Source organism: Lepidothrix coronata, unplaced genomic scaffold, assembly GCF_001604755.1.
Source record: "Lepidothrix coronata isolate B3197 unplaced genomic scaffold, Lepidothrix_coronata-1.0 Scaffold0, whole genome shotgun sequence".
NCBI lineage: Eukaryota > Metazoa > Chordata > Aves > Passeriformes > Pipridae > Lepidothrix > Lepidothrix coronata.
In genome coordinates, this window is record NW_016690180.1 from 15850124 (window position 1) to 15875819 (window position 25696).

Consider the following 25696-nt stretch of genomic DNA (forward strand, 5'->3'; position numbering starts at 1 on the left):
TGATATTTCCTCTTACAGATAAGTACAGATAAGCATGTCTTCTTCATCATGCGATAATTTTTAATTTTTTGCACTGTAAATGCAAAATTTTAGTAGATGATAAAACCAGAGCAGCCATAATTTTTCCCTTAAAAAATATGGAGGAGTTGATCACAAACATATATATTGAGCTTTGTATTAAGCCCTCATCCCATTATCCTTACATAACCAATTTATTTCATTGCTATATTTAGCAAGTTATATGGAACATTGCTCAAAATCTGCCATTTGGTATTAATCAAGCTCCTGTTGTCTCCATTAATTGAAATATTTAAACTCAAGCCAAATGTGTGTAACATTCACAGCTGGAGCTTAATGCAAAAGTACATTCAGAGATCAAACTAGTGAGAGGTTGAATTGGAGAGTCGAGGTGTTTAACAAAGTAAAAAATTGAAACAAATAATTAATTATAACTTCTCTCCCTCAACTACACTTTTAAAATCATAGGATTTTAAAATGCAAATAAAAATGGTGTGACTTTTAATTAGTCAGATGGAGGGGGTTCTTTCCATTTGAGTTTAGTTATTTTCTTTTAAACATAATATATTGTGATTATGTAGTTTTATTCATTGTTTTTCACAAAGAACTCCCCTGAATGTGTTCAGGGAGCTGGGAAAGGGTCAAGCAAGACCTGAATTTGTAGCGTGCATAGCATTCAGCATAACTTGCTCAAGTCTTCAAAGACCAGATTTCCCAGTGTTTATTTTCATTTGCATTTTACTGTTTGAACTGTATTATGGTGTAGAAGTCAGTGCCATGCAATTCCACAGTACCAAAAGTATGCCATATAGCCTTTCCTAAGCCAGTCCTGAATAGATACAAGGGTTTGTAGGTGCAAACAGAACACAAAGGTAGTAAAACTACAATATATTTAAATATCAAGGTTATGTACCAATTCTAATTCATTATGGGACAATATGATCTTGGTAACATAGAGCCTACTTCTTTGTACTTGAACTGGTGCTGTTTATGTTCACCTTTGTGGGTTAACTTGGTATTAGCTGATCATGCTGGTATTCTCAGCATGAATTTATATTCATTATCCTCAAAACAAATGGAAAAGTACAAAAAGACTTATTCTGCCCAGTGTGCCCCTCTCCGAAAGGTGCAAAACAGTGCATCGCTAAATAAAGTGTCAGAGGAAAGAGCTGCATCAGACACGGATTAATTTAGACTAGGATTTTCATTTTTGGAACACATTATTCACTTTCCTAGTAAATGAGAAATAGAGTTTATTTTAGAGTCAGGTTGCTGTTTTTCAAAATGCCTAAAAAAGCATTGCCATCTCTCTGAGGGATTTAACACTCTCCTCCTGTGTCAGATTTCTCTCTCTACGAGCTTCAGTGATAAAATTCTAGTCTTGTTCCCGAAGCCATTCCGTTCTGCTCATCAGTTCTCCTGTACTGGCAGCTGGGCTACTTCAGGCACTGGAGTCCAGATAATGTATGGTATATACAAAAACAAAGCACTATAATAATTTGTTTGTTCTTACATTTTTCCCCTGCATCCTTCTCACTGCTTTTTCCAAAGTGAGGGAGGGCATCCTGCCCAGCTGGTCTACGTCAGCCTTACTTCTGGCAAGAGATGAACAAACAGCTGCTTTTGCAGCAAGTGAAGCTGCTTATGGATGAACAATTCTGCCTGTGTCTGAGCAGAGGTGACTCATGCAGGCTTTGTCACTGAGTGGCAACAGCTTTGCAGGACTAAAAAAGAAAAAAACCCTCTTTAAATATCACACATCAGCTCTGTTGATAAGGAAATGTTTTCATGGCTTGACTTGTTTTTCACCGCTTTAATTTTTGCTACGAGTAGGGTGCAGTCACTTGGATTAGAAGGAGACCTTAAACCAGAGACATTTTACTTGTTGAAATCATGTTAAGTACATCATCAGTTAGGCAATAATGAATTGCTGGCATTTGGTTTAACTGGACTAATTTTTTCCTCTAATTTAACTAAAATTTTGTTGGCACAAATAATAGAACTTCTTCAGACAGTCCCTGGGGGGATTTGTTGCTGCAGTTTGAAAAATACAGCAATAGTTAGACTGCAGCGCTCCAGCAACAGATATCTAAGTGTTTATTTTTATGATTGATCACAATCTCACTAGCTGTGACACATGAAAACTCTTCTATGTTTGTGATAGTTATTTGTAAATCTTTTTCCTTCCTAATGTCTTGGCAGCAATGCTTGAAAACAATTACTAAAACGTTAGAAGGAGATAGTTAGGAAATCTAATTCTCTCTTGTAAAAGGGAAAAAATGGAAAGCTCAGGAGAAAGTGGAGACTTCTGCAAGACTAGATGACTCAGTTGCCTTCCTTGAATTCCTACCTACGCAAAGAATGGCTTTTGTAAGCTGCTGAGAGCAGCGCTAAGCAAGAGGAAGGTGCACAGGAAACAATGGCTGCGGTGTTACTGCCAGTTCCTTATTGCCAGGCAGACAATCATTCATGCAGCAACAGTGGGAAATGTTAAATGTGGCGTGTGTGCTTTGGCAGAACTGGGACTTAAGGTAGCACATTTGCATAGTTTTGGTCCACTTTTTAAGATTTTGTAGTCAACGTGGTGAAGACAATTGCTGTCAGTGACTGTGGCTAAACATGGTAGTTTCTGCCTTCCACAAAGAATTTAGTGGTTTTGCTTGTTTCCCTCTTCCTTCTGCATGTTTTATTGATAATCAGGAGTGTCCAACTTCAGCGCAGGCATTGTCTGTGGACTCCTGGACTGCACAGCAGCTATCCCAGTGAAGCTTGTTTAGCTGAAAATTATTAAGAAAAAGCTGTTATATTAAAATAAAAAGACTAGTGGCTTGCAGCACTGGATTGTTTTGATTAACAATCTATGGGTTCTTGACAAACAGGAGGTCTCTCTGGTAAGGTGCCATTAATTTAAATCCACTCAGCTGTAAATGCTGTTCACAGAATCCTGAGAGGTAGTGTTCACCTATTCTCTAGGTGCAAAATGAAGTTGAGCGTTCCTTTCCTCAGTGATTTCTGAATGACAGAAATAAAAATACAGCAGCCAGAGGGCAAGTGTATAAAGTTTATAACAGAGCACTAATATGAAATAAACCCTTAAACCTCTGGCATAACAGTGTCTCTTTGGGTCACAGCGTTTTCAGGGAAAAATTTTATAGCAGGTGGTGCTGCCTCATGAGACATTCGCAATGCAGAATTAAACGACTTGGCCTGTTCTGCCCTGTCAACTCTCTGATTGGCCAACTGTCTGCAAGAAGCACTCTGTTGTTTTATGGATTGGTATTTTACTTTATTTTATGTATGTTAATGATGCGGCTTTTACTGGCTGAATTTGGAAAGCGTTCTTTTCATAAGACTTCATGCTCTTTTTCTTTCTTTTTTTTTTTCCCCCCTCAAAATTAGTAGTAAATAAAGAGTTCTCCTTTTATTGGCAGACTGTTTGACCTTGCAAGTTATAGTTGCTTGCAGTTATAATTGCATCTCATGCCTCACCCACTCCTGGGCTGGAGAAAAGTTGGTCACAGTGCATGAGTGACAGCTCTGATCCAGTTCCCAGCCTGGTGTCGAGCATTACACAGAAGTTTTGTTCTGCTGCAGGCACTGGAGGCATTAGTAAAGTGTTATTCCCCTTCCTATTTCCAGTTTTTCTGGACAAGATTGAGACCTCAAAATGTTATTACATTTTTTTTCTTGTGGCCTTTCTCACTAGTGAGAGATTCTAGAAATTAAATTATTGTAGCTGAATTAGATCATGTTACCACACCTTTTGTTCATTAGGCTTTTAGCATTTAAAAAAACTAATCCAGTAGCTATGAAGCCATTCCAGGATTTGCTAGTTGCCTTTTTGACTTATTTGATTTCATAAAGAAATTAGTAGGAGTTATATCTCCTAGGATCCATTCAGCCTTACTAACTGTGCAGTGGTTTGGTTTGTATTTTCCCTGTGGGGATAGGGAAATGTAGTTTGCCAAAACAAGTTACTTTTGTGGCCATAGCTTCCCCTGAACAAGTGAACTGCTTATCAGAACATGTTGTACTGTCTTCAGTGACTTGTGCTGAACTGGAGCTGAAATAAGTGAGGAGGATGATTTTGGTAGTCTGTCTTGCATCAGCAGGATTTTAACTGGCACATTGCAGCTATGGTGACTGGCATCCCATAAATACCAAAGACAGATTTTAATGTACAATCTTCTACTTCAGAAAATTGATTTTTTTCTATTTCTGCAATACAATGATGTACATTAATTCCTTGGTGCAGTCAAAGATATAGGGAAAGTCTACTGGTTATTGTAGTGGGTTTCTCTAGTCTCTGTGGAGCTCCTACAAATGAGGCCATGGGGAGGCAATACTTTTGCCTAGATGTACTCAGTATAAACAACTGTAAATGCTGAATGCCTTATAGATTGGTATTTAATACTTCATGGGTTTTGAAAGGTCGTTGCTTTTTGCTTTGGATATTGAACATAAATGTGTAGTAATTCAAATTAGGCTGTTTTCAGCAGTCACAAAGCTCATGAGTTCATTAGCTGTTTGAGCATTTTGGCTGAGTCCTTTTGTTGTCCCATTTTTTGTTTTCGACATGAATTAACTTTTGTGAGTAGATTAAAAAACTAATGCATAAGCAAACGTCTTAGCAGCTGTTAATACAAATTTTGCACTAATGTAGCATAGAGGGGTTTTTAAGTAAAATGAAGCTGGGCAAGCCACTTCATGCTCTTTTATTAAATAGGAAGAATTCTCTGTTGCAGACAGTTTTAATATTTACATATGAAAAGGGCTTTCTGGTAATTCTCTAGTTTTTGTCTGACTGGAATTAGCTCCTGTCACTCCTAAAATACATTGACCATGTGTCTGTGTTTACTTGGTCTCTCATCATTTGTATACTCTAGTGACTGTTGTTGCAGGGTCTGGTTCAATTCCTGTCAGTGCTTTGACCATTCAACTGGAATTTTTCACTGAGAACAGGATTGAGCCTTCAGCTCAGAAGATTCCCTCTGGTTTAACTAATATCAAGTCTTTGGCCTGGAAGAGCTGAAATCTAGGACACCTTTACTCTTTCTAATACAGATGTACTCTGCTGCTGCAGCCTGTGTTCTTTTGCTTACCAAATCCTGGTTTTGTCATGGCAGCTCCTTCGAATGACTATAGCAAAGCAAAGACTTGGAGATGATGAAGTTGGGGCTCGTCACTTCGCAGCACATGAACGGGAAGACCTTGTTCAACAGTTGGAGAAGGCTCGAGAACAGGTAATAATTAAATGGGCATATAGTGTCATGTTTTCCAGAGCTAGTGCAGTAGCAAGTAAATGGCTTCTGTTGTGTTTGAAGGGCTGGTAGGTGATTAACATTGCAAATAGTGGGGAAAGTGTTGGGATTTTTACTTAAATAGTCCTTATTGAACACTAATTTAAACATGCATACACGGTTAGAGTGAGTACCTAGTCTCAGAAATGCCTTCTCTAGATTATTGATTCTCCTTTTTCATAGTAATGTCCAACGACGATTTGTGACAATTGAATATTGTCAATTAATGTCAGTGAAAGGGACCCCTTAGTGAAAGCTGTTACAAGTATTCAACACACTATGCAGTGGCTGATATATCTCCTAAAGATAGTCTCTGAATCAAATTTTCTGTAGAACTGTTGTTAGTCTCATCTTCTTCCTGCCTCTGAGCTATTTCTTCCCCTCTTTGGAAAAATTCTCACATCAGTCCTCCTTTCCCTGCCTCAAGTCTGTATTAATACTATGTACCATGCAGCGTCCAATTCATCAGACTCTTTCCCTAATATGGATACATAAGTTTCTGGGCAGTTTGGGCGGGTTATATTCTCTGTTGTTCCCACACTCATTCCTACCTATCAGTTCCACCTTGAATGAGCCATTCTGTGATCCAGGAAAGGTTCATATTTCTGATTTTTCAGTCTTCACTGAACTGCAGCACCATTTTGCCTTACCAGAAAGGCTGTTGGGCTTCTTCCAGGTTGATCCTCTCTGCTAACTCTGTTCCCAAGCTCATTCTCTGTCTGTTCATCACCTGGCCTCTTTCCGTATGATGGTCTGTTGTCCTTCCTGGCTTATCCGTGTTTTCTGAGGTGTGGATGGAGACTTCTGAATTCGTTGCAGACTTTTCTCACACTCACAGTTTCATCTCCTTGGAAGTTTGAAGCTCTTTGTCCTTGAGTATCTTTCATACTGGACTTCTTCACCCTTCTGCTTGATAGCAGAGCTCACCCTGTTGCCTCCATGCTGGCTTATTTTGTACTTTTTCTGTTTTTCTTCCTATTCTGTGAAACTTCATTGCTCAAGTCCCATATTAGTATAAATTCACACTTACAGACCTTTTTTTCATTTGCCAAATTTGACAGATTCTTATTCAGTTGACTTAATTCCTGGAGTCCTAGAAATTATATGCTAAGATGATCTTAATATGTTTGTAGCAGAATTATAGTAGGGATTGATGTTTCTTTTACTGTTACATTTTAATTGTTTTCTAGAAATTTTGTAAAACAAATCTAACTGGTAAAGTTACTTAACTTAAATTAATGAAATATTACCAAAATAGAGTGAAAGTACCTGAGCTTTGAAAAGACTTCTGACTGTCCAAAATCAGTCCTGTTAAAACATGTGCTTATTGCTGTTTTCAGGCTGGGTGCTATGTAATCTTTTGTTTAAGCTTTAAAAGAGTGATGCAGCTCTCCTTTCTTCTCAGATTGAGACTCTGAGATATGATCTTCAGGCTGCACTGGATGAGTTACATGATGTGAAAGAGGAACGTTCTTTTTACCAAGATAAGTCTGACAGACTAAACCAAGAGCTGAATCATGTCTTAGGAGGGCATGAAAACCGTATCATCGACGTAGATGCTTTATGTATGGAGAACAGGTGAGTGCATTGCAAACCTTACCATTTCCCTAGAAAATACAGTGCATTGCTGTAATAGGAGCATCAGGTAGTCAGTCACAACAAAACTTCAGAGAAAATTTATCCAAGAATACAAGTTAAGAGATTTTGGTAATTGTTGTTTGTACTGTAACTAAGCAGCAAATATTGAGAAAGTTAGGCTGCAGAAAGTTACCAATATTGAATTTGGCTACAGAGATGTCAGTGATGTTCCCAAATAGAGCTAAACATGGAAAAGGAAGAGATGTTCAGACCTTTTTATTCCCGTCACTGTATGGCACCAAAAGAAAGAATATTAAAAATCTGTGTCTTGAGAAACTCCTAGTGAGCTGTAATGGGCTAGTCTTGGATTGAAAACAAGGACTTTGAGTACTCTGAGTTAATACTTTCAGACATAATTTTCACCACAGGGAGAGGTGGTCAGTATGATTTGCCAACAGAATTTGCTGGTGAAATCACCCACGTATTCTTGCCACTTCCTTGGGAAAAGAATATGTTTTATGGTCTCCACTAAGAATGACAGAGAGAAATCACTGACAGAGCCATAGCAGGTACCTCCCTTAATGTCAACAATTACCTTAAAGTGAAATAGAACTTGTAAGACACTTTTCATTTGCAAAGACTTATGCTTCAGGTAAGAAAGTCTAATACCAAAGGCATTACTTCTTCCAGCAGCTTCAGGGGTTTTTTCAGTTTTGTGTGGCCTACGGAATTCTGTATGAATTTAAGCCCCCTGCTCCCCTGAAAGTGGCAGGATTTTTTTTTTCTAAAATAATTAAATTGTCACTAACCCTAACACAGCTGCAATTGCACTACATGAAAGAGAATATTTTATAAATCCTTTATACATAAAAAATATATTTTCCTATGTGGAAATAACTGTCTAATCCAAGTGCATAAACTGTATTAGGAAGAACTGTACTGTTTCATTTAACTGTGTACCATTTTTCAACTATATTGTTAAATTTTCTACTTTGTGATTGCCAATGAGAAGTGCCAAGTAAGTGATGGATATTGCAATGCAAAAGTTCTGCATAGCTGAGTCTTTTGTTGACATATATACAAATCTTCATGTGTCCATCTCACAGGCCTTCAAGTACAGAGGACACACATAAATGCTTCCTGACTATTTCCTCTAGACATAAATATATTCTTTTAGCTTTCCTCCCCAGAAACCTGAGGACCAATATAAAATAGTTGTGCAGCATGCTTGACAAATCTAACAGGAGGGCAGCCTCCTGTTCTGATGCAATTTGTTTCTGTACTTAAAGTTTTATGGGGTCAAGAGCAGTAAGATTCTGTTATTATATCCCTCACAGAACTGCAGAGGGAAAAGAACTCTCAGTAGTTCAAAGAGAGGACATCCCAAGTAGTAAAGAAGACTGCTTAAGGCGGTACTTGAAGGTAACATGAAGTAAAGGATTACTTCTTTTTCAGGTACCTTCAAGAGAGATTAAAACAACTTCAAGAAGAAGTCAACCTTCTTAAGTCTAGTATTACTAAATATAAGGTAAGATTCGGTGTATCATCTAAACTGTGCTCCATGATTCATGGAAGTTATTGTTCATTTTCATGTTGTATGTATTTAAAGAGCAAATTTGTGTCTTGCAAGAAAAATCCACCATTGACATTCTGACAATATTATTATGTATATGTATTACGTGCTCAGTCTTCCTCACAGGCTTCTTAGCTGATGGTAGTACAAAGGGATACCTATTAACAGCATTTTGAAAAATTAATTAAATACCTTTTTTTAAGTTCTGTGGGGGAACTCTCCTCTTTCCAGGGGCAGGTAATCAGCCTTCCAGCCAATTGGTAGGTGAAAAGTAGCAGATCGTGCAGTGTGTGGTGAATGACTGCAGCTGTGCTGCTGTCACAAGAAAATCTTGTCTCCCTGTCCCCTAATGGCTGTGCTATTTCTTCATGTATCTTAATAATCACTAAGCCTTCATTGTTCTTCTATTCCCGGGTTAAAGTATATGCTGTTTTACATGAAACCTTCAGGACTGAGTTTTGCTCTTCCCTGAAGCTAAGCCCTCTTATTTTCTTCTGATTTTGGGGAGTGGGAGGGGAGGGCTACTTGTCAGAGCAGAGAAGGATAACCTTAGGATTGTCGATAGGACTTCTTCATTTAGGTCACTGTAAAGCAGTCGCAGCACTCACTGCTTTCTGTGCATGAGCAAAGCTCCTCAAAGTACCAACTTCATTTCAGCCTCTGTTCGTGCTTACAACTTGGGTCTCTTGGAGTGCGAGTCAGTTTATTGGTGAGAACTGAGCACCTTCGTGGTCTGGTGGGTTTCACTGAACTGTATTTGAAAGAGCTGGACTTCTGTAGCAGGATCATTCTGCTTCTAATTCCTGACAGTCAGTATTTGCTGCTAAAAGGGCATCTAGAAACTCTGATAGAGGAGTTTGAGCTTTCCCTTTGAAGTCTATCCAAAGAAGGGTGGGGGAAAGTCTGAGTTTGTTTCCAACCAATATTCTCTACAGGATACTGCAGTATGTTCACTGTCACTATTATTAAAAAATAGGCAAGTCTTAAAAATACATTGTGGGGAGTGGGTGGGAGAGATTACAGTAAAATGATTGCAATGAAACAGAATGAGTCTTTGTAACATTGCAGAGACTGTTTTGGCTGAAGAATAATTCTCTCTAGGAGAGTCATATGCTTATAGCTTCTATGGGTGTAAGCTCTAGGCCCTGCAGCATTGTTGTGAGACCAAAATCCAAAATTCCAGACTCTTTTCTCCTAATGACAGGATTTGTTGGCTACTGTTTTTCTAAATAAGATATTTATTGTTTCCCTAGAATGCACTAGAGAGACGAAAAAATTCAAAGACTCATAGTAGATCCAGTAGCAGTGCTTTGACTGGAGTCCTTTCTGCAAAGCAAGGTATTGCGTAAATGCAGCATGATGTTGCATATCTCATTGAATTCTTTTCATCTTACCTCCTAATTTCAGTAACTCTTTCCTCACCAATCAAACCAAAAGCTCTCTTCTCTTTCCCTGTTTATTATTATGTGCTAATTCTTGTCCTTCTCTTCATTGACTTGACAATATAAAATTTGCCTCTTGATTACTACTTCTTCTTTTGTTAATTCTTTTGCCCTTCATTCTCTCCCCCATCAGTTTTACCAAATATTTTCTTTACTCTCTAACCCCCTCTGCAGCTTTGACCCTGAGAAATCACTTTATTCATCTCTTTGCTTTGGTAACAATGGCAGTCGCAATTCACATTCCAAATAAAAATAGACTGGCTGAGGGGCCTAAAATCAGGTTTTCTGCTACTGTTTTTGGAAGCTTTTACATTCGTATGTTTTATGAGAAATCTTTGTATCCCATGTTTCTTCATGGGTAGCAAAATGGAGTAATCTCTTTTCCCCATTTAAAAGAAAATACCAAGATTAGGAAAAATGGGGAAGAGAAAATTCTTTGAGCCAAACTATATCTTGTGCCCTCCTTTTTAGATGTAGGTATATTCATTCACACACACAAGGTCAGTGGTAAGTGTCATGGTAGGGTTAAACTCATTTTTCTGGTTTTGACTTCTCTTTTGTGCTCTTCTCCATGTACTTGCATACATACATATATAGAGAGAGAGAGAGAGAGAGACAGAGCCAGGTTCTAGTTACAGAATTTAACAATACTTGTGAACTTCCTGATGTGGCTGAGAGGTACAGACTCTAAGCTACAGAGGAAGAGTTCGTGGGTGACTGTATTTTCACATCACTCTTAAATAACCTGAAGGATATAATAATTCTAAAAAGTAATATAAAAGCTTCCTTGTGGGCTTCAGTTATAATGTAAGCAGGAAAGAAATGACCAGTTTGGACCAATCTGTAGGGCTGTAAAAGAATGATTTTGTTTCCTTCTGAACACAAATAATTTTCCAAAAGTAGAACTGAGTTAATGTAAGATGTGTCTGCCTATACTTGTTCTGGCTTTTGCTGTGAAATAACAATCAGCTTGGAAAGCCACCATCTTTATGCCAGCTAGAAATTATATTTCTGGCCTTTTTCACTTTGTTTGTTAATTGAAAGAAAAATATATGTATTCATTTAAATAATGAGAATAGTTCTTTAATACTAGTCAATGTTTGTGTTGCATCTCTGTGCATAGAGAAGCCAAAACTCATTTGTGTTTTTAACATTATAGTCCAAGAGTTGTTGTCGGAGGATCATGGATGTAGCCTACCAGCCACACCACAGTCCATTTCAGATCTCAAATCACTGGCCACTGCATTGCTGGAAACCATCCATGAAAAAAACATGGTCATACAACATCAAAGACAAACCAACAAGTAGGTGGCATGACTTCTAAGTAAAACAGAACTTACCAAGCTATGGAAAAGTCATAGGTTGGGGGGAGTTTCAGGGAAAAGGGAAAGAAGATACATTTTCACAGAAAATTCATTGTCGTGGTTAATTGGCGGATTCTTCAGTTTTTAAGACAAGTATGTGATTAGAGAAAAATTACATTTTCAAATTAAAGTCTGAGGTTGACAGAGACATGTCTGCCTCTCCTAGGCAAGGATTGGTTTGCCGCTCAGGTTTAAGATGAACCATAATATCACAGGGGAGACTTCTAGCGGGAAGTCTGTAGGGATGGCTAAAGAAAAGCTGCTGGGAGAAAGAACATCCTTGAACTGGAGAAGATTTGTGATAATTGGTTGTAATGTAGGAATTTTTTAATGAACACTGGTGGGGATAATAAATGTTGCACCTAGGAAAGGGTCTGGAAAGGTTAATGTTATATTTGTCTCAAGCTAGCAGCCTATGTGTCCTACAAGTGATAGCTGTTGCTCCTACAGTTATTTAACCAAAAGTTGAAGAGAATAAACACAGTTGGATTGCTACTATGTATATTTTTTTTAATCTGAACTGAACTTTCAAGGAGAGTTTGTTTACTCTTAGCTCTTCTGCTCATCAGCAGAATTCTTTGTGGCTTGTACAGTTCCTATCATGGTAGAATATAATAATTTTTGACACATTTTCTGACATTCTGATATTATTGTCCTTATACAGTATATGAAAATCAGAGCTAGGAAGTGTTCCTTGATTTTGTGCTCAGTTTCTCCCCTTTTCTTCTGTGTTTTTTTTTTAAACCCTGAGTCACTACTGGTAATCAGGGGTTATTCAGGCTTCTCAAAAGCACATCAGGACCAGATGCCAGCAACAGACAGACATCTTTCATGAAAGGAAGGAGTAGTACTGAAGTAAACTATATTGCACTAGAATAGATGATTCATTTTGAAAATTGATAACTTAGATACTAGATGGACTCCATTGCATAATTCTTAGTGATGTGGCAACAGAAGTAGAGGAGCAGTTTATAGCTACACTTAATAGCCTTGAGGCAGCAAATACCTTATCAGCTAAAGAGATTCTAAAGCGGTGAAAATGTAGATCTATCTGATGGTAGCTCAGTCAATTTGTGTCTGTCTGTCCTGTGATGCAAGAGAAGTTCCTGCACAGAGCAGTGCTAAAGAAGGGCTAATCCCTGCTTACTCACTTCTTACTGCTAATGTAACATCAGAAGGAAAACATCCAGAGAAAACTTTTGTTAATTCCAGGTATAACCAATCTTTGCCTTTTATGTCCTGATACTTTATCACTTCCTGGTGTTCTATTTTGCGTGCTCTTTCTTTTTTTGAAAAGTTCTTTCATAACTTTGTATTACTCTTTGATCATGTACAGTCTGTTGCAGCTCTCAAATATCACTGCAATGATGGCTTTGCTTTCTGATGCTAGTCTCTGCTTTCAGCTATTGAGTATGAGCTTTCTTGAGATAAGCCTTCACAAGGAGATACAGTTCTTTTGTCTGTGTGCCCAACGGGTCACATATAACCTCGGGAGTAGAGGTTGGATGTATGCACAAACTGGTATTCTCTGCCCAACAGAAGATCAGGTCCCAGAGGGAAGTGGCACTCCATGTCTGTCCGAGATCACAAGTGCGCTCAGAACTGTAGTGTCGTAGACAGTTCAAGATGCTTTAGAGGAAAAAAAAAAAAAAGAAAGATAAATCCTGGTCAAGTTGAGTGAAGAGCCTCAAAAACACTCCTATGTGGTATGCTCCTTCTTTTTGTCACATTTGGCTTTAGTTGGATTAAAGAAGCTTGTAAGGACTAGGAGGAATGGGAACCACTACAAGTAGAAGCACCTAAGACATACAAAAACTAAGGTGAAAAAGGGAAATGCAGAAAGGACATCAAGGAAAGACATCCTTTATTTGAGATGCATTAACTGTTGTTGGAGGCACTTATTTGCCATGTAAAGAGTTAAAAGTAAAGACTTCTGACTTCTGAAAATGGTCAAGAAACTGCCCATCTATTGGAGAAGGTTGGAGGTGAGAGTGTGGTCAGTGTACAAGATAAATGGACAGGTTCATAAACCGGTACTAGTATGGATGGGTGCTTTTGTTAAAGACATTTCTCCATTCAAAGTAGGAAGTTGAGAAGGAAGTGGGGCTAGAGAGAATTGTAACAACAAAAAGTTTTGCATAAATCACAAGGTAGAAATCTTTCTCTTCACAAAGAGCATGTTTGGAGGACACAGTTAGATTTGAAGAAAGTGAGGTTTATTGGGTAAAGAATGTGAGATTTTGGGGTAAATGTTTCATTCAGGGAAGAAGTTCTGCTTTTGATATTTGGGAGTTTTTTGACCTAGTGATGATTTTATTATCAGTAAATGAGACTTTCTATGAACTTACTTTCCTCCATACAGTTAACCTACTCTGAAGTCTAGACCTCTTTTGTTGCTTGCAGATTGAGAGTTGACTATATGAGTTTACACAAGCAGAATGGTGGATTTGTTTTCTGATTAGCTGAAGCAATAACAAGGCTGTGGATTTTTTTAATGTAGATTAGAATTTGGATGCGCTGTTGAAGTTGACTTTCTGCTGTTACACTGTTGTTAAAAACATCCATTGCCACTAGTTCTTGGAAAAGACACACTATTATTATTGCCGCTTTTCTAAAGATGTGGCATGATAAAAGGAGCTGTGGGAGTTTGTGCCGAGGAACAAGTAGACTAAATCCAGCCTTTATCTTTTTAGCCTCAGTTTTCAGAAAAAAAAGTAGTTGTTTGGGAAGAAAACAGATTGAAAAGACAGTTGCAAATTAATTCTATATGCAGTAGTGCGTTGCAAGATTAAGTAGTTACATAAATGCAAAACCAAACAGTCCAAACCCTGTCTAGCAAGTGGATAAAAATCCTTTTTGTTCTGCCAGCAATAAACCATTTATTAGATATTCTTTTTAGTGCAATTTGTTCCTGAAATTCTCAGCACCTATGCAAGCCAGATCAGTGTAGAAGCTGCTCTGCTGGTCAGACACATTGCACTAATTTTAACGTTTCTAACTTGGGCAAGCTCAGACATCACCAAACTTACAAAAAGGATTGTGTCGGTCTGTAACTTGAGTATGTTTCCGTGTGATGTGTAGAGCTAGATATGTGATTGTGACAGACTCTATTTACAGGCATTTAGGTGATTGTATCTGTATGAGGGTGTATGTCTTCTGTAGCAAGATGTAAATTGAAAGTGAGGTGAATGGAGCTCAGGTGCTGTAAATCACCACAGCTCCCTTCAGATTATGGCCATGTATGTTGGAAACCGTGGGAGAACCAGAAAGGATCTTCTAAAGTCAGGTGGGAGCATTGCTACTTTTTCAAGAACAATAGATTTCTGTAAAACTTTATCCTGGAGGGAGGCTTAGACTAACTCCTTTGTTGTATTAAAGATATGACCAGAGGACAGCGGAAATAGCTGTGAGAACCTGGGTCCACGACATGATCCTTCTGTTCTAGTTGAAGGATCTGGTCCACTGGGTCTAGAGACAAAAAAACAGATTAGGGAATTTGATACTATCAGCCCATGCAGCCCCTTTAAAAATACCTGCCCAGGTAGGCCTACCCAGCTCAGTCTTCCCACAGCAGATATGGAAGTGGCAAATTATCTGGAGGTCAGAGGAGAAAGAAAGAAATGCGAAAAAGCACATTGTGTTCAGAATTGCTTACACATTTATCTTTCAAAATATGTTTCTATAAGAACTTACAGTTTCATTTAGGATTTATTTCTCTCATACCTGTCTTGAGATAATGTTTTTTTGAGGCAAACTAGAATCATACTCATCACTGAGTGTATTTTGCTCTCTTCCTGAATGAAAGGAGCGGGGTTAAGTATTGTCCTCTACTTTTGCCAACCATTGTTCCGAGATGCAGAATGATCCTTCTATGTGAGAACCTGCAACAAAGGTTAAAAAATAGCTCAGCACCTCCTCTGAGAATTCAGTGGGTATTATCAGGATATATTTTGTCCGAAACCTTTAGAAATAGTGTGGTACAGCTGATAAATGAATTACAAAATTTAAGAGAAGCAAGAGAAAAGTGACTTTGCTCTTGTTGCCTAAATAACAGGAGCAGTAGTAATAACTTGATACAGAGGGCTGAGTTTCCTTCTGTGGTATGGCTAGCTGGCAGGGAGGGTAGCATCCTTCCCCTTTTTTTTATCCTGGAACTACTGGTGAAATACTTACTAAAATAATAAGGATTTTTTTCTTTTCCTGGCAGAAGTGCTGAACTTCTGACTCATTTGTGGTGACAATCATTAGCCAAATCAATGTTGTTTTGTCAGCTCCCTGCCTGAGCCAACATGCTGTGAAAGAAGTCTTGCATGATCTCTCTGTTCCCTGCCCCTCTAAGCCTGAGGAACTCAGTGTCCTTCAGCTGACCCTTGGTGAGGCCTTAGGCAGGAAGGTGGGAATGGGCTCCCTGTGTGCAAGGTAGAACTCCCTGAAAGCTGCTCTGTGCCTTTCTCTGTCAGCTGTTCCGCTGTGCTGCAGAGCACAGTTGCTGGATGTCAGGCCATACTCTGGGATATGAAAACAGAGTTATTAAGGCTGAATCTTTCATACCAGATGGAAAGCATTCTGAAAGTGAAATCTAGACTTGAATAATTTTGCTTTTTATTGGAGAAGACAGTAATAGATCCATCATAACCTTGGTAACATACTGGATTACTGAGTTTCAGTGGGGAAATAAACACAACTGCTTCCAAATGTCTTCTCTGCTTTTGAATGTGATGAACTGTTTGCTTTTTAGCTGACATACCCCTGTACCTCTCAGTGCTTTCTTTGATGTTTATTATAAGCTTTCTCTTTCTGTTTTATGTTCCGTCTCTCATCTTGATATTTTTGTAGTCTTTAAAATACTTATAGGCTTTTGTTGTGTCATTGCATAGCCCTCACAGTAGAGATTTCAAAAATACTTAGTCCTTGTTAATCAATTTTTCTAGCCCCTTTGATATTTGCTGGGTTTGCTATTCTTCATGTCCTTCCCAGAATCTGCCATCTTGTCAGTAATGACATTCCCAGTACGCTCAAATGTCTGCACATAAAGCCCTCACTGGAGAGCTCCAGTGCAGTATTACACAGCTCTGATGTGCATGGGAAGATACTGTTGCCTTGCTGTGTTGTGATATGCTGCTTCTCAGCATTCAGTTCAAATTTAACTGACTTATCCTGTTGCTGTAATTTGATGAGTAAAACCTGCTGTCCATAATCCGTGCTGTCATGTTTAGAATTGCTGCCTCGTCTAGGTTTCTCAGTCTGTTGAGTATTGTTTGGGATTTATTTAAAGACTTCTGACTCCAGGAGACTTGCTGTGCCTGTGAAACACTTTCAAAAATTCATTGGAGAAAAGAGCTTTCTTTGCAAGATAGAAATCTCTCATTTCATCTTGGGAGAGAATTAAGACTAAAAGTTAAATCCTGCAGGAGAGCTAACTGCAAATAGTATTTGTGTATGAAATCAGATACAAAAGAAGAGATGACCCATGGAATGCAGTGAAAACTAAGAGAGGCACCAAAGGGCTTGAAGCTTTTTAGTAAAGGAGAAAACAGTTCAATACTAAAAAAAAGGTATAGTGGAAAAAGTATTCCTTGCCATTTTGAGCAATCTTAGTGATAGAGAAACCTCTCTGAATAAAGTACTAGGCCAAAATTGTGTCTTGGAACTTCAGAATCAATCTAGATGTTGTCTTGAATTTTCCATATTTTGTCTCTGTAGCTTTTACTTTCTGGGTTTAGCTATAGAGAAAATAAAGTGATATTTGCAGGCAAGGAGGTAGAAATACTGTGAGTTGCTATTCTTTGTCTTTACTGAATGGCAAAGATTGAAAGTCCAGTACATCCTAGGCCTTTTTTTTTTTTTTTTAAACCATGGGATAGATTAGACAAATACATTTAATTTTTAACTCTGGGGGAGGTTGTCCATTGCTTTTAGTGAAAAGAGATGACTGTATACAGATTTACTGCGCTAGTTAAGTAGCAAATTAAAAATTCAGCTGTAAGGTGTAAGCAATTGCACTTTGGTTACCTTAGTATAACAACTATTCTTTTTCTGAAGAATTCTAGGTAATCGAGTGGCAGAACTAGAAAAGAAATTAAGAACTTTGGAAATTGCTGGCTTGTGGAGGCTTCCAGGTTAGTAAAAATTCAGGACAATAGCTTGCATTATTTAGTTTTCAAGGGTATATTTACGTTTAAGAAAAGTTTGGCTATAATTTTTTTTAATGATGGTTATTTTGCAAATGTTCTTTTCAGCACATTTGCAAAATTAGAAATGTCTAATATTTATTAAGTTGAAGCCAAAAATCACTAGACTTTTTAACTCTTAAGTCCAGTATGCATTGGAAAAAACCTGAAAAATACTGAAAAAAAGGATTTAAATGTTGGGAATAATTAAATTATTTCCATAGACTGCAGACAAAACAAAAGGAAACTATTTTATTTAAACATTGTATAAAATATTACACAGGTTGTTGGCCATTATGTTTTCCAACAAATTTTATTTATTAATTTTGTACTTCTTGTAACTTCCATGGATTTTTTCACTGTTTTTAAAATTTTTTTCTGTAGAATCATAAACTCTTAGAAAGTGGAAATGTAAATGGTCCTAAATTTTCCAGTCCATCTCTCCAGAACAGGTTTATTCCCAGTAGTGTCTTTAGTATTCTATTTGGTTTTGAATTACTCAAGTAATGGGAGATTAATCTGCTTCCTAATAGACCTCATTGTTAGGAAAATGTGCAATATTTAATTTACATTTACTTTTTTGCTTCTTTTCTTCCCATTACACCTAATTGTGTCTTCTTTAACCACTGTAAATTATGCTACTCCATTGTTGGTGTTTGCATCATTAGGCTTTGTTGTTTTTACAGCTTCCTATCAGTGCTGTTGGGGGTGGGAGTGAATGTGGTTTAGGCTTCTAGGTTTTTGGCTCTGTGTTTTTTTCTACCTAACTTTTACATCCAGAAGAAAACATTTAACAGAGCTGAAAAGCCCCTGGGACAAACCTACCCTGTTCATCTGTTTGGGCTGATGTGGTGTGTTTCCACTTCAGCTTGCCCATTGTGGGCATTCTCAATCACCTCTCTGGAACTGGCTCTCTTCTTGACTCTTTCCAGAACTACAGGTCCCAAATTTGTTTCCATGGATTACTCCTCAGTTAGGCACCTAACAAGCATAGTGTGCTTTACTGCATTTGTCCCTCCCATGTTCTCCAAAAGATGTCAGTGAAATATTTGTCTAAGACCGTGTGCTAAAGCAGTTTTGTACATTAGTACAGATGTGTATTATAAACTCACTGGTTCAAGGTACCATAGGGGTTTGTTTGTTTTGTTTTGTTTTTCAAAAATAGTGTTCCATGAAATTTTTACTCTAATAAATGCAGCATTTCTAATCTTTGCAAAATGTATTTTAAAAAATGGAAGTGGAAACTTCTTGCACCACTGTTGATCTGTGTAGGTAAGAAAAGAAATTAATGTCTATATAATAACAACTGTCTTTTTCCTTCCTTTCTTTTGCTGCCTGAAGGCCTGAGCTACAATGTCTCAGTGGGATTTGGGAGTAGGTTCTGCTTAACGTATATTTTTAGTGACTGATTTTAGCAGTACGTTAAATATTGTTGCTGCATGTAAATAAATGGAAATGGAAATGTTATCTGAACATTTTTCTATCCAGCAGATTAAGATGTTCAGTCAAATGAGTTAGATGACCACAGGAGAAATAGAGGCTCCTCCACATGACAATTCATTTACATTAAGGAAAATAGTAAGAGAGGATGATCTTAAAAGTTCTAAAGGAATTTTACACTGGATTGCAAGTTCTGTTGAGGCCCAAGGTTTGTTGATTTGTTGCTTGCCTTTTAAATCAGAAGTGCACTTTTATTTCCAAGTGCACACTAATCCAGAGGTGGTCAGAAAGAGCATTGCAACACCTGGTGGGTCACCAGTTTTCTTTTCAGAGCGTGTAAAGCTTCTGCTCTGTAAAACAGCAGTGCGTAACAAATAGCGTGGGAATACCACAGCGGATTTTGCGGCTGAATGTTGGTTTGGGTGAGGAGCAGAACATGGGGAGTATCTCTTCTAGTTAGTCTTAAATCCAGAGCGAAAAAATATTATTTGGTTGTGATTGGAAGTTTTCATCTTTGAAAAAAAATGCAGATAAAAGCTGATGTTCATTCTAGCACTGAAAGAAATGCACATCATAAATTTCAGGTTTTTAATCTGAAGTTAATGTTCCTACTTGGACATCACTGTTCATATAACATTTATAACATCCACTGTCACCATGATAATAATATCTTCCAAATGGTGTTAATATACTCAATCCTATTGAAGAAAGATTTTGAAGGCTTCTGGTTTTTTGTTAGGTGACATATTTGTCATCTGCTTTTTGAGAAATGTATGAATGAACTATGGGGAAACTAAATCAAGAGGAAGCGCATATTTAATTTTTGAAAAGGTGAAACCAGTATCGTATTTCATTTTCTGTAGAAGTTCTGCCTACCACAGACTTTAGATTCCCCTGCTTGGAAAACGGGCTTTAATTAAATGAATCTCTTATGAGGTTTGTTTTCATTGCTGAAAAGAAAGCAAGCTTGGGCATAGATTTGGCTTTGATTATCTTTTTATGATCCTACTTTCCTTGAGAAGGGAGCAGAGAATGAGATGTTCACAGAAACATTTAATTCTTTGCTTTGTCTTGGGTACATTGTGGTTCAGATATGCACATATAATATGTTAAATGTATTCAGTAATAGTATATAGTAAACACCACCTTATTCCTCTCACAATTTGATGTCACTAGATATTCAGATAAGTTATACTGTAATTTTTTTAAATATATCATTTCCAGAAAATTCCAGGTTTCCACTGGAAAAATTCTTAGAAAAGAACCATCCATGACTCATTATTTTTCTGTGTGGGATGATAAGAGAGTTTCAGGGCTGCCTCTTGCTCTGCAGTAATCGGCGCCGAGCAGGGGCAAGGGGGAGTTAATGGGCTCAGCAGCTGCTGTGGCTGCAGCCACTTACAGAGGGTGCAGCAGAGGCTATAAGAGGATACCCAACCCTGGAGAAGAAAATGAAAAATGTACTACTACTGAAAACTTCTGTGTGTTTTGAAATCAGTATACTTTTCACTAAAGTTCTTGAAAAATTCATTAGAGGAACATGAAGGTTATGAAATTGAGTTTACAGAGCAGATAGTTGAAATTCCTTGTGTGTAATCCAACTTCAGATCATGATTCTCAGAATGTAGTGTAGCAGTACCCCATGTCCCTCCTTCATGAATGGATATGAGTCGCTGTTAATAAATAAATATGCATCAGACTCTTTGAGCCACATCTATTGTTAAGATGTGTGGATACTGAGCTTAGCTTTATTTTCTGTAACCAGATTGGTTTTCAGAGAAAACTGTGAAAGTAAATGTGTTTACTGTGTAAATGCTGGCTGGAAGTCAAGAAATATCTTTTTTGAAGCTTGTCTTGCAATCTTCAGGAACTTCAGCTCAGGCTTTACTTTTTTTATTAAATTAAAAAAAATACTCTGCTTTCTACTTTCCTATTAAAACCTCCCCTCAATATTTTTATTCATCATCTTTTTTCCTCTGTTGGATTCTTTTGTATCTTTCTGGATATGTGGCTGCTTTTGACTGGTGTGACTATCTGTTGGGTGTTTTCACTAGTTCTTCCCTGTATGATTTATTTCTTCCAGTACAAAATTCCTTCACTGTTACAGGAAAGTACATTCATCTAGGGGCTTTTGCATTTTGAAATAGCCATCGGATTTAGTTTGCCTTTTTTTTTTTGTTTTTAAACAATTTTTCCTTACACTGAGGAGGGTTCCTCCTCTTTACTGCTAGTTAATATTGTTTTTTATTACTGACTGTGGCAAAGGCAGAATTCTGGTGCATACGTCAGGGATCAAAGCTTGACAAGATCCATGTTTCAAAAGCATTAATTGCATTCATATTGCTGCAGTGTATTGCCCAACATAAGGATAACGGTATAAAAACATCATTAATACCTTCAGGATCAAGGTATTTGCAGCCAGTGCCTTCAAAAGGAGTTAGGGATTGGGGTCATCCCGTTAGACTCCATGGGAACAGCTTCACTTTTATTATTCCCCAATAGTTACCAGAACTTTCTCAGAGCTGGATTTATTCCAAGTATCTTCTGCCCTGGTGCTCTTTTGAAAGTCTTTGTCTTGGATGGGTGATTAGATTTAGGATGTTGCATTAAGGTGAAAGGTGCAAACAGATTTAGAGGGGAGAAGTGGTTGTTACATAAATGTCCGTTCTCATGGAGATAAATAGGGCAGTAAATTGCTGCCTCCCCAGCCATTACTTATGGGTTGGCAGTTGTTCTGGAGGCCAGGCAAACACCACACTTAGCTGATCTTGCACATTTCCTGCTGTTTCCTCTCTAGGTTTAAGGTAGTGTCAGTCGCTAAAAACATGACCATCCTAGATAGTGTAGTACTTCCTAAAGGATCTGCAGGTGTTGCTGTTTGTATTGCTAGAACATGTAAAGACTAGGCATCTACAGCAGAGTCCTCAGATGAAGAGTTTCTTGCATTATTTTGTCTGCAAAAGAGCTGGAAAATTGCCCTTTTCTATTTGGTTTAAAACGAAAATGCTCAGAAATGTTTTTGTCATTTTCAGATTAAAATCTCTCCTGTTCCCCAGCAATGTGTACTTGTTTGCTCCCTCAGTTCTTAGTTATGCTAAGCTTTTAGTATTTATTATGGGAGTATTGTAGAATAATATGTAACCCTGAAATGTAAAACAACATAATTATGAACCTTCTTGTATCACATGATGCAGAGTAATACAGAGAAAAGAGTCAGTGCTGAACACCTGCTGGTAATAGCATGCAAATGATCCATTATTCTTTATAAAACTTTTGGTATGATCTGATTATTAATATTTGTAATGGAATGCTAATTGCTAATAGCATTTGCTGCATACAGCACCTGGTCTTTCAAAATCTGGCCTTTACTCAGTACTGCAGGTAAAAACATACACCTTTTCTGCATTTGACTTGTATGTTCCAGATCCAGTACAGAGGGTTTTTTCCATGCTCTAAAAAGGATCATTTGAGATGCTTCTCCTGTTCTGTACTTTTCTGTAACATTGCTAAAAAATTGTAGGATATGTTTGGATATCATTAGTGCACAATGGATGTAATTGGTGGATTATTTGTTCTAACACTGAGATTGTTCCAGGTGGAAAGGATACGATAACATTCAGTGACCCAACCTTGCCTGTGCTGCAGCGCTCCAGGTCACCATTGTCTTTTGCTGATAAGCCACAGAAAGCTGAAGTACGAGGTGAGCACCTGGAACGTAAGGAACATGATGAAATCTGAGCACTCATTTCTTTCCAAATAAAACGTAGTAAATTTTCATGCTGGGATAGCAGAAGGCAAATTTTCAGTGGTCACAGAGATTGAATAAATCATCCAAAAGTAAAACAGCCAGGTGGTCCCAGTACAAATAGCAAAGACACAATTGAAAAATTACTGTTGAATAGATTGCACAGGACTAGGGATCAGGCCCTACACCTCAAAGAATTTTCCAGCCAGGTAACCTGATACTGTGAGAAGTTATTCATGCCATCTGTGTTACAGTTAACTGATTCCTGCGCTTTTTCCTTCAGTTAAAATGCAGTGTAGGAAGCAGTCTGTGGAACTGGCTTAGCGCTTTCCTGCATTATAGGTGATATCTAGATGAATGGGTTCCTGATTGTGCCTGGTAAATTGAAATACCCAACTCATTTTCCTGGAGCAGCTGACTGCTTTTTTATAGTCTTGCATGTGTTTTGTTAAAAATCCTTCTCCAATGGCAAGCTTTAACATCGCTCCAAAATCAAGCTTAACTTTAATTTACAGTAGCAGAAGATAGTGTTTTGCTGATAACCTTGATTTTTTTTTTCCCCCCTTAGTTTTTCATTATGGATAGGAGATGGATTGTTATGCTTGCTTATTGGCGTTTGGATAAGCTCTTTAATGAGCATAACATTTTGGTATGCCCAGATCTTTCTCAGCTAACCATGAAGTATCATAAACAATTTATTTGTTAGTCCTGAAACTAAATGGATTGTGGCTTAATTTTGACTTTATAATCCATGTCATCATCTGATAAAACTTGACAGCCAGACTGATCTTTTTTTATGATTTTGATCAGCTGATATTTTTGCTAAAAATAAGAATTGAAACTATAGTGAATAGCTCTCTGGTGAGTAATAATAACTCATAAATATTTTTTTTTGCCTACTTAATTGTTGATTTTTAATTAAATCTGCAGTTACTGAAAGTATTTACTTGGTGGCATTAGGCTCTTTCCTTTAGGTATTTGTCCTAGGTGAGGCTGGTACTACAGTTGTGATTACAGGCTGATCAGACAGGCAGTCTGATCTGCCTGTCACATCTCATCAGACCCTGTTGCTGTTGCTTTGTAACACTGTCAAACCTCTGTGCTGAAGCTTTCCATGCTGTGTTTTCTACTTCAGCTGACTTTTTTTTTATGACAGCCAAATGACTTTTTTTGGTGTTAAATACTGATGACCATATAGTTTTGGTGGGCTTTTTTGTCTTTCGTTTGTTTGGAGTTTGGGGTTTTTTTTAAACATGCAAGAATTTAGTGTATCTATAATTGAAAGGAATTTGAAATGTGGGGAAAAGGTTTCCGCCCTGAGAAAAAAGGTTGCAGTTTTCACCCCATTCTAAATGATTCACTTTCAAATCTCATCTGCTAAAAACAATGAAAAACAAACCAATGATTCTGTTGAGCTTTCTTTGTGCTACCAGTGCTGGTAAAACTCTGTATGCAGAGTTCCTTCAAGACAATACAAACTTAGAGGGAACAAAACCTGGAAGAGAGGAAAGACTGAGATCAGGACTCTCGAGTGATTGAAGGACTAGAGTACATGGGGATTGACAGAAAGTCTGAGTGAGGGGGAACCTGCATCTTTCTGAGCAGAGGTCAGAGCACAGGAGTGAGGAACAGGCAGTGAAAGCAAGATGTGATAGAAAGATAGAAAGGTGGATGAGAAATGGGCAGAGTGAGTGTAGGGACTGGATAAACAAAGGGATATAGAGCAGGACCTGAGAGATAGGGAGGGGAAGAGAAGAGCAGAAGAAAGCAGCCTTAGAGAGGAAAAGGCAGGTAAGGATTAAACCTGTGGCAGTCACAGGAAGAATCAGCTTCCAGTAGGTCGTCACCCTCTTTCCTCCTCTCCCTCTCTTGAGCATTACAAGAACCAAGGCCGATCACAGAAATTCTGTCATAAAACTGGAGTAGGTTAATTACTGTTCTGCCTGCCCAAACAGCTTGGTTTTTTCCTTGCCTGTGTCCCAGTGTAACTAAGAACCTGCAGTGAGAACTCAGACAAAACTTGCTTCTGTGATAATTAAACTGGGCCAACCTTTCTGTGACATAGATGAGCACATACATACTACCAGCCACGCAGGAAAAGCCATAGCTTCAAGCAGTAGGTGGAGCAACAGTAACCTGTTCTGCTACTCCAGATGCTTTTTCTGAAGGATGTTTGGGGTTGCTATCTTCCCTTAAAAACCTGGAAAGGAAGCAGTGTTTTTTCAGCTGTAGGGCATGTCCTTGTGCTTGGAGTCACACAGCTCTTCTGCATTCAGCATCTATATGGGAGTGATGCACTGGTGCCTTTTGTACCACTGCATAGAGAATGGCTGCTGTTGAGTTTTAAGAGCTGGGGCATATTGCAATTTTTCATCTATACCGTGTACCTTCAAAATCTGGGGCAGCTTGGCAGCTGGGAAGAACATAGGAATGCGTTTATCTGCCTTCATTTACCAAGCAAGTACGTTCTTGGTTTAAAGTATTACTGAAATAAAAACAAAACTACTTTTATTTTCCTATTATTGAATGATCAGTTGAGTGAAAACAGTTGATAATCAGAATAGCAGTGAAATTCTTTTGTATCTGTAAGTGTTAGACCTGAAGTCACATTGGTCAGATGCAATCTTTTAAACAGTACCACTTATATTTTGTGTCTGTTTGATCCAAGGAATGTTTCTAGCTTTTGAACAAACATACTATCTTTATCAGAACTTCTTATAATGCATTAAGTGTTGCCCTAGCTAGATCTGCAGATAATCAAGAGGGCTTTTGCAGGCTTTTTTTATCCAATCTATCCGCTTACCCTGGTCTCATCAAAGCCTCCTTTAGTCTGTACTTGTTATCATTGTTTCAGTTAATCTAGATGGTGGATGTCTGTAGGATATACTGTGTATTTCCTGTGTGAAATTCCATAATGACATAGTACAGTCATATAAATTAAACACTGTATTTGTCACCAAATCTCACTTTTTCTGATGCCCAGTGTTGTGGGGTAGATTGTACTTGAGTATCATAGCTGCTAATGAACAGCTACTCAGGGTTTTTTTCTGCTCCATTGTTGAATGC

At 37.9% G+C, this 25696-nt stretch overlaps 1 protein-coding gene across 6 annotated transcripts in view; it reads left to right on the forward strand.

Moving 5' to 3' along the window:
- CCDC149 (coiled-coil domain containing 149) overlaps positions 1-25696 on the forward strand; it is a 53937-nt gene that overhangs the window by 19904 nt on the left and 8337 nt on the right. For 5 of the 6 annotated variants that reach the window (XR_001877791.1, XR_001877794.1, XM_017833553.1 and 2 more), the window contains exons 5-12: positions 5145-5261; positions 6724-6896; positions 8352-8424; positions 9723-9807; positions 11071-11215; positions 17318-17394; positions 18787-18819; positions 22481-22585. Coding sequence is in view for 4 of the 6 variants with exons in the window: in XM_017833553.1 (XP_017689042.1) it covers positions 5145-5261; positions 6724-6896; positions 8352-8424; positions 9723-9807; positions 11071-11215; positions 17318-17394; positions 18787-18819; positions 22481-22585 (808 nt within the window). In the remaining 2 variants the exon portion in view is untranslated. The remainder of the gene's footprint in view (positions 1-5144; positions 5262-6723; positions 6897-8351; positions 8425-9722; positions 9808-11070; positions 11216-17317; positions 17395-18786; positions 18820-22480; positions 22586-25696) is intronic. The other variant, XM_017833802.1, reaches the window with a different exon arrangement.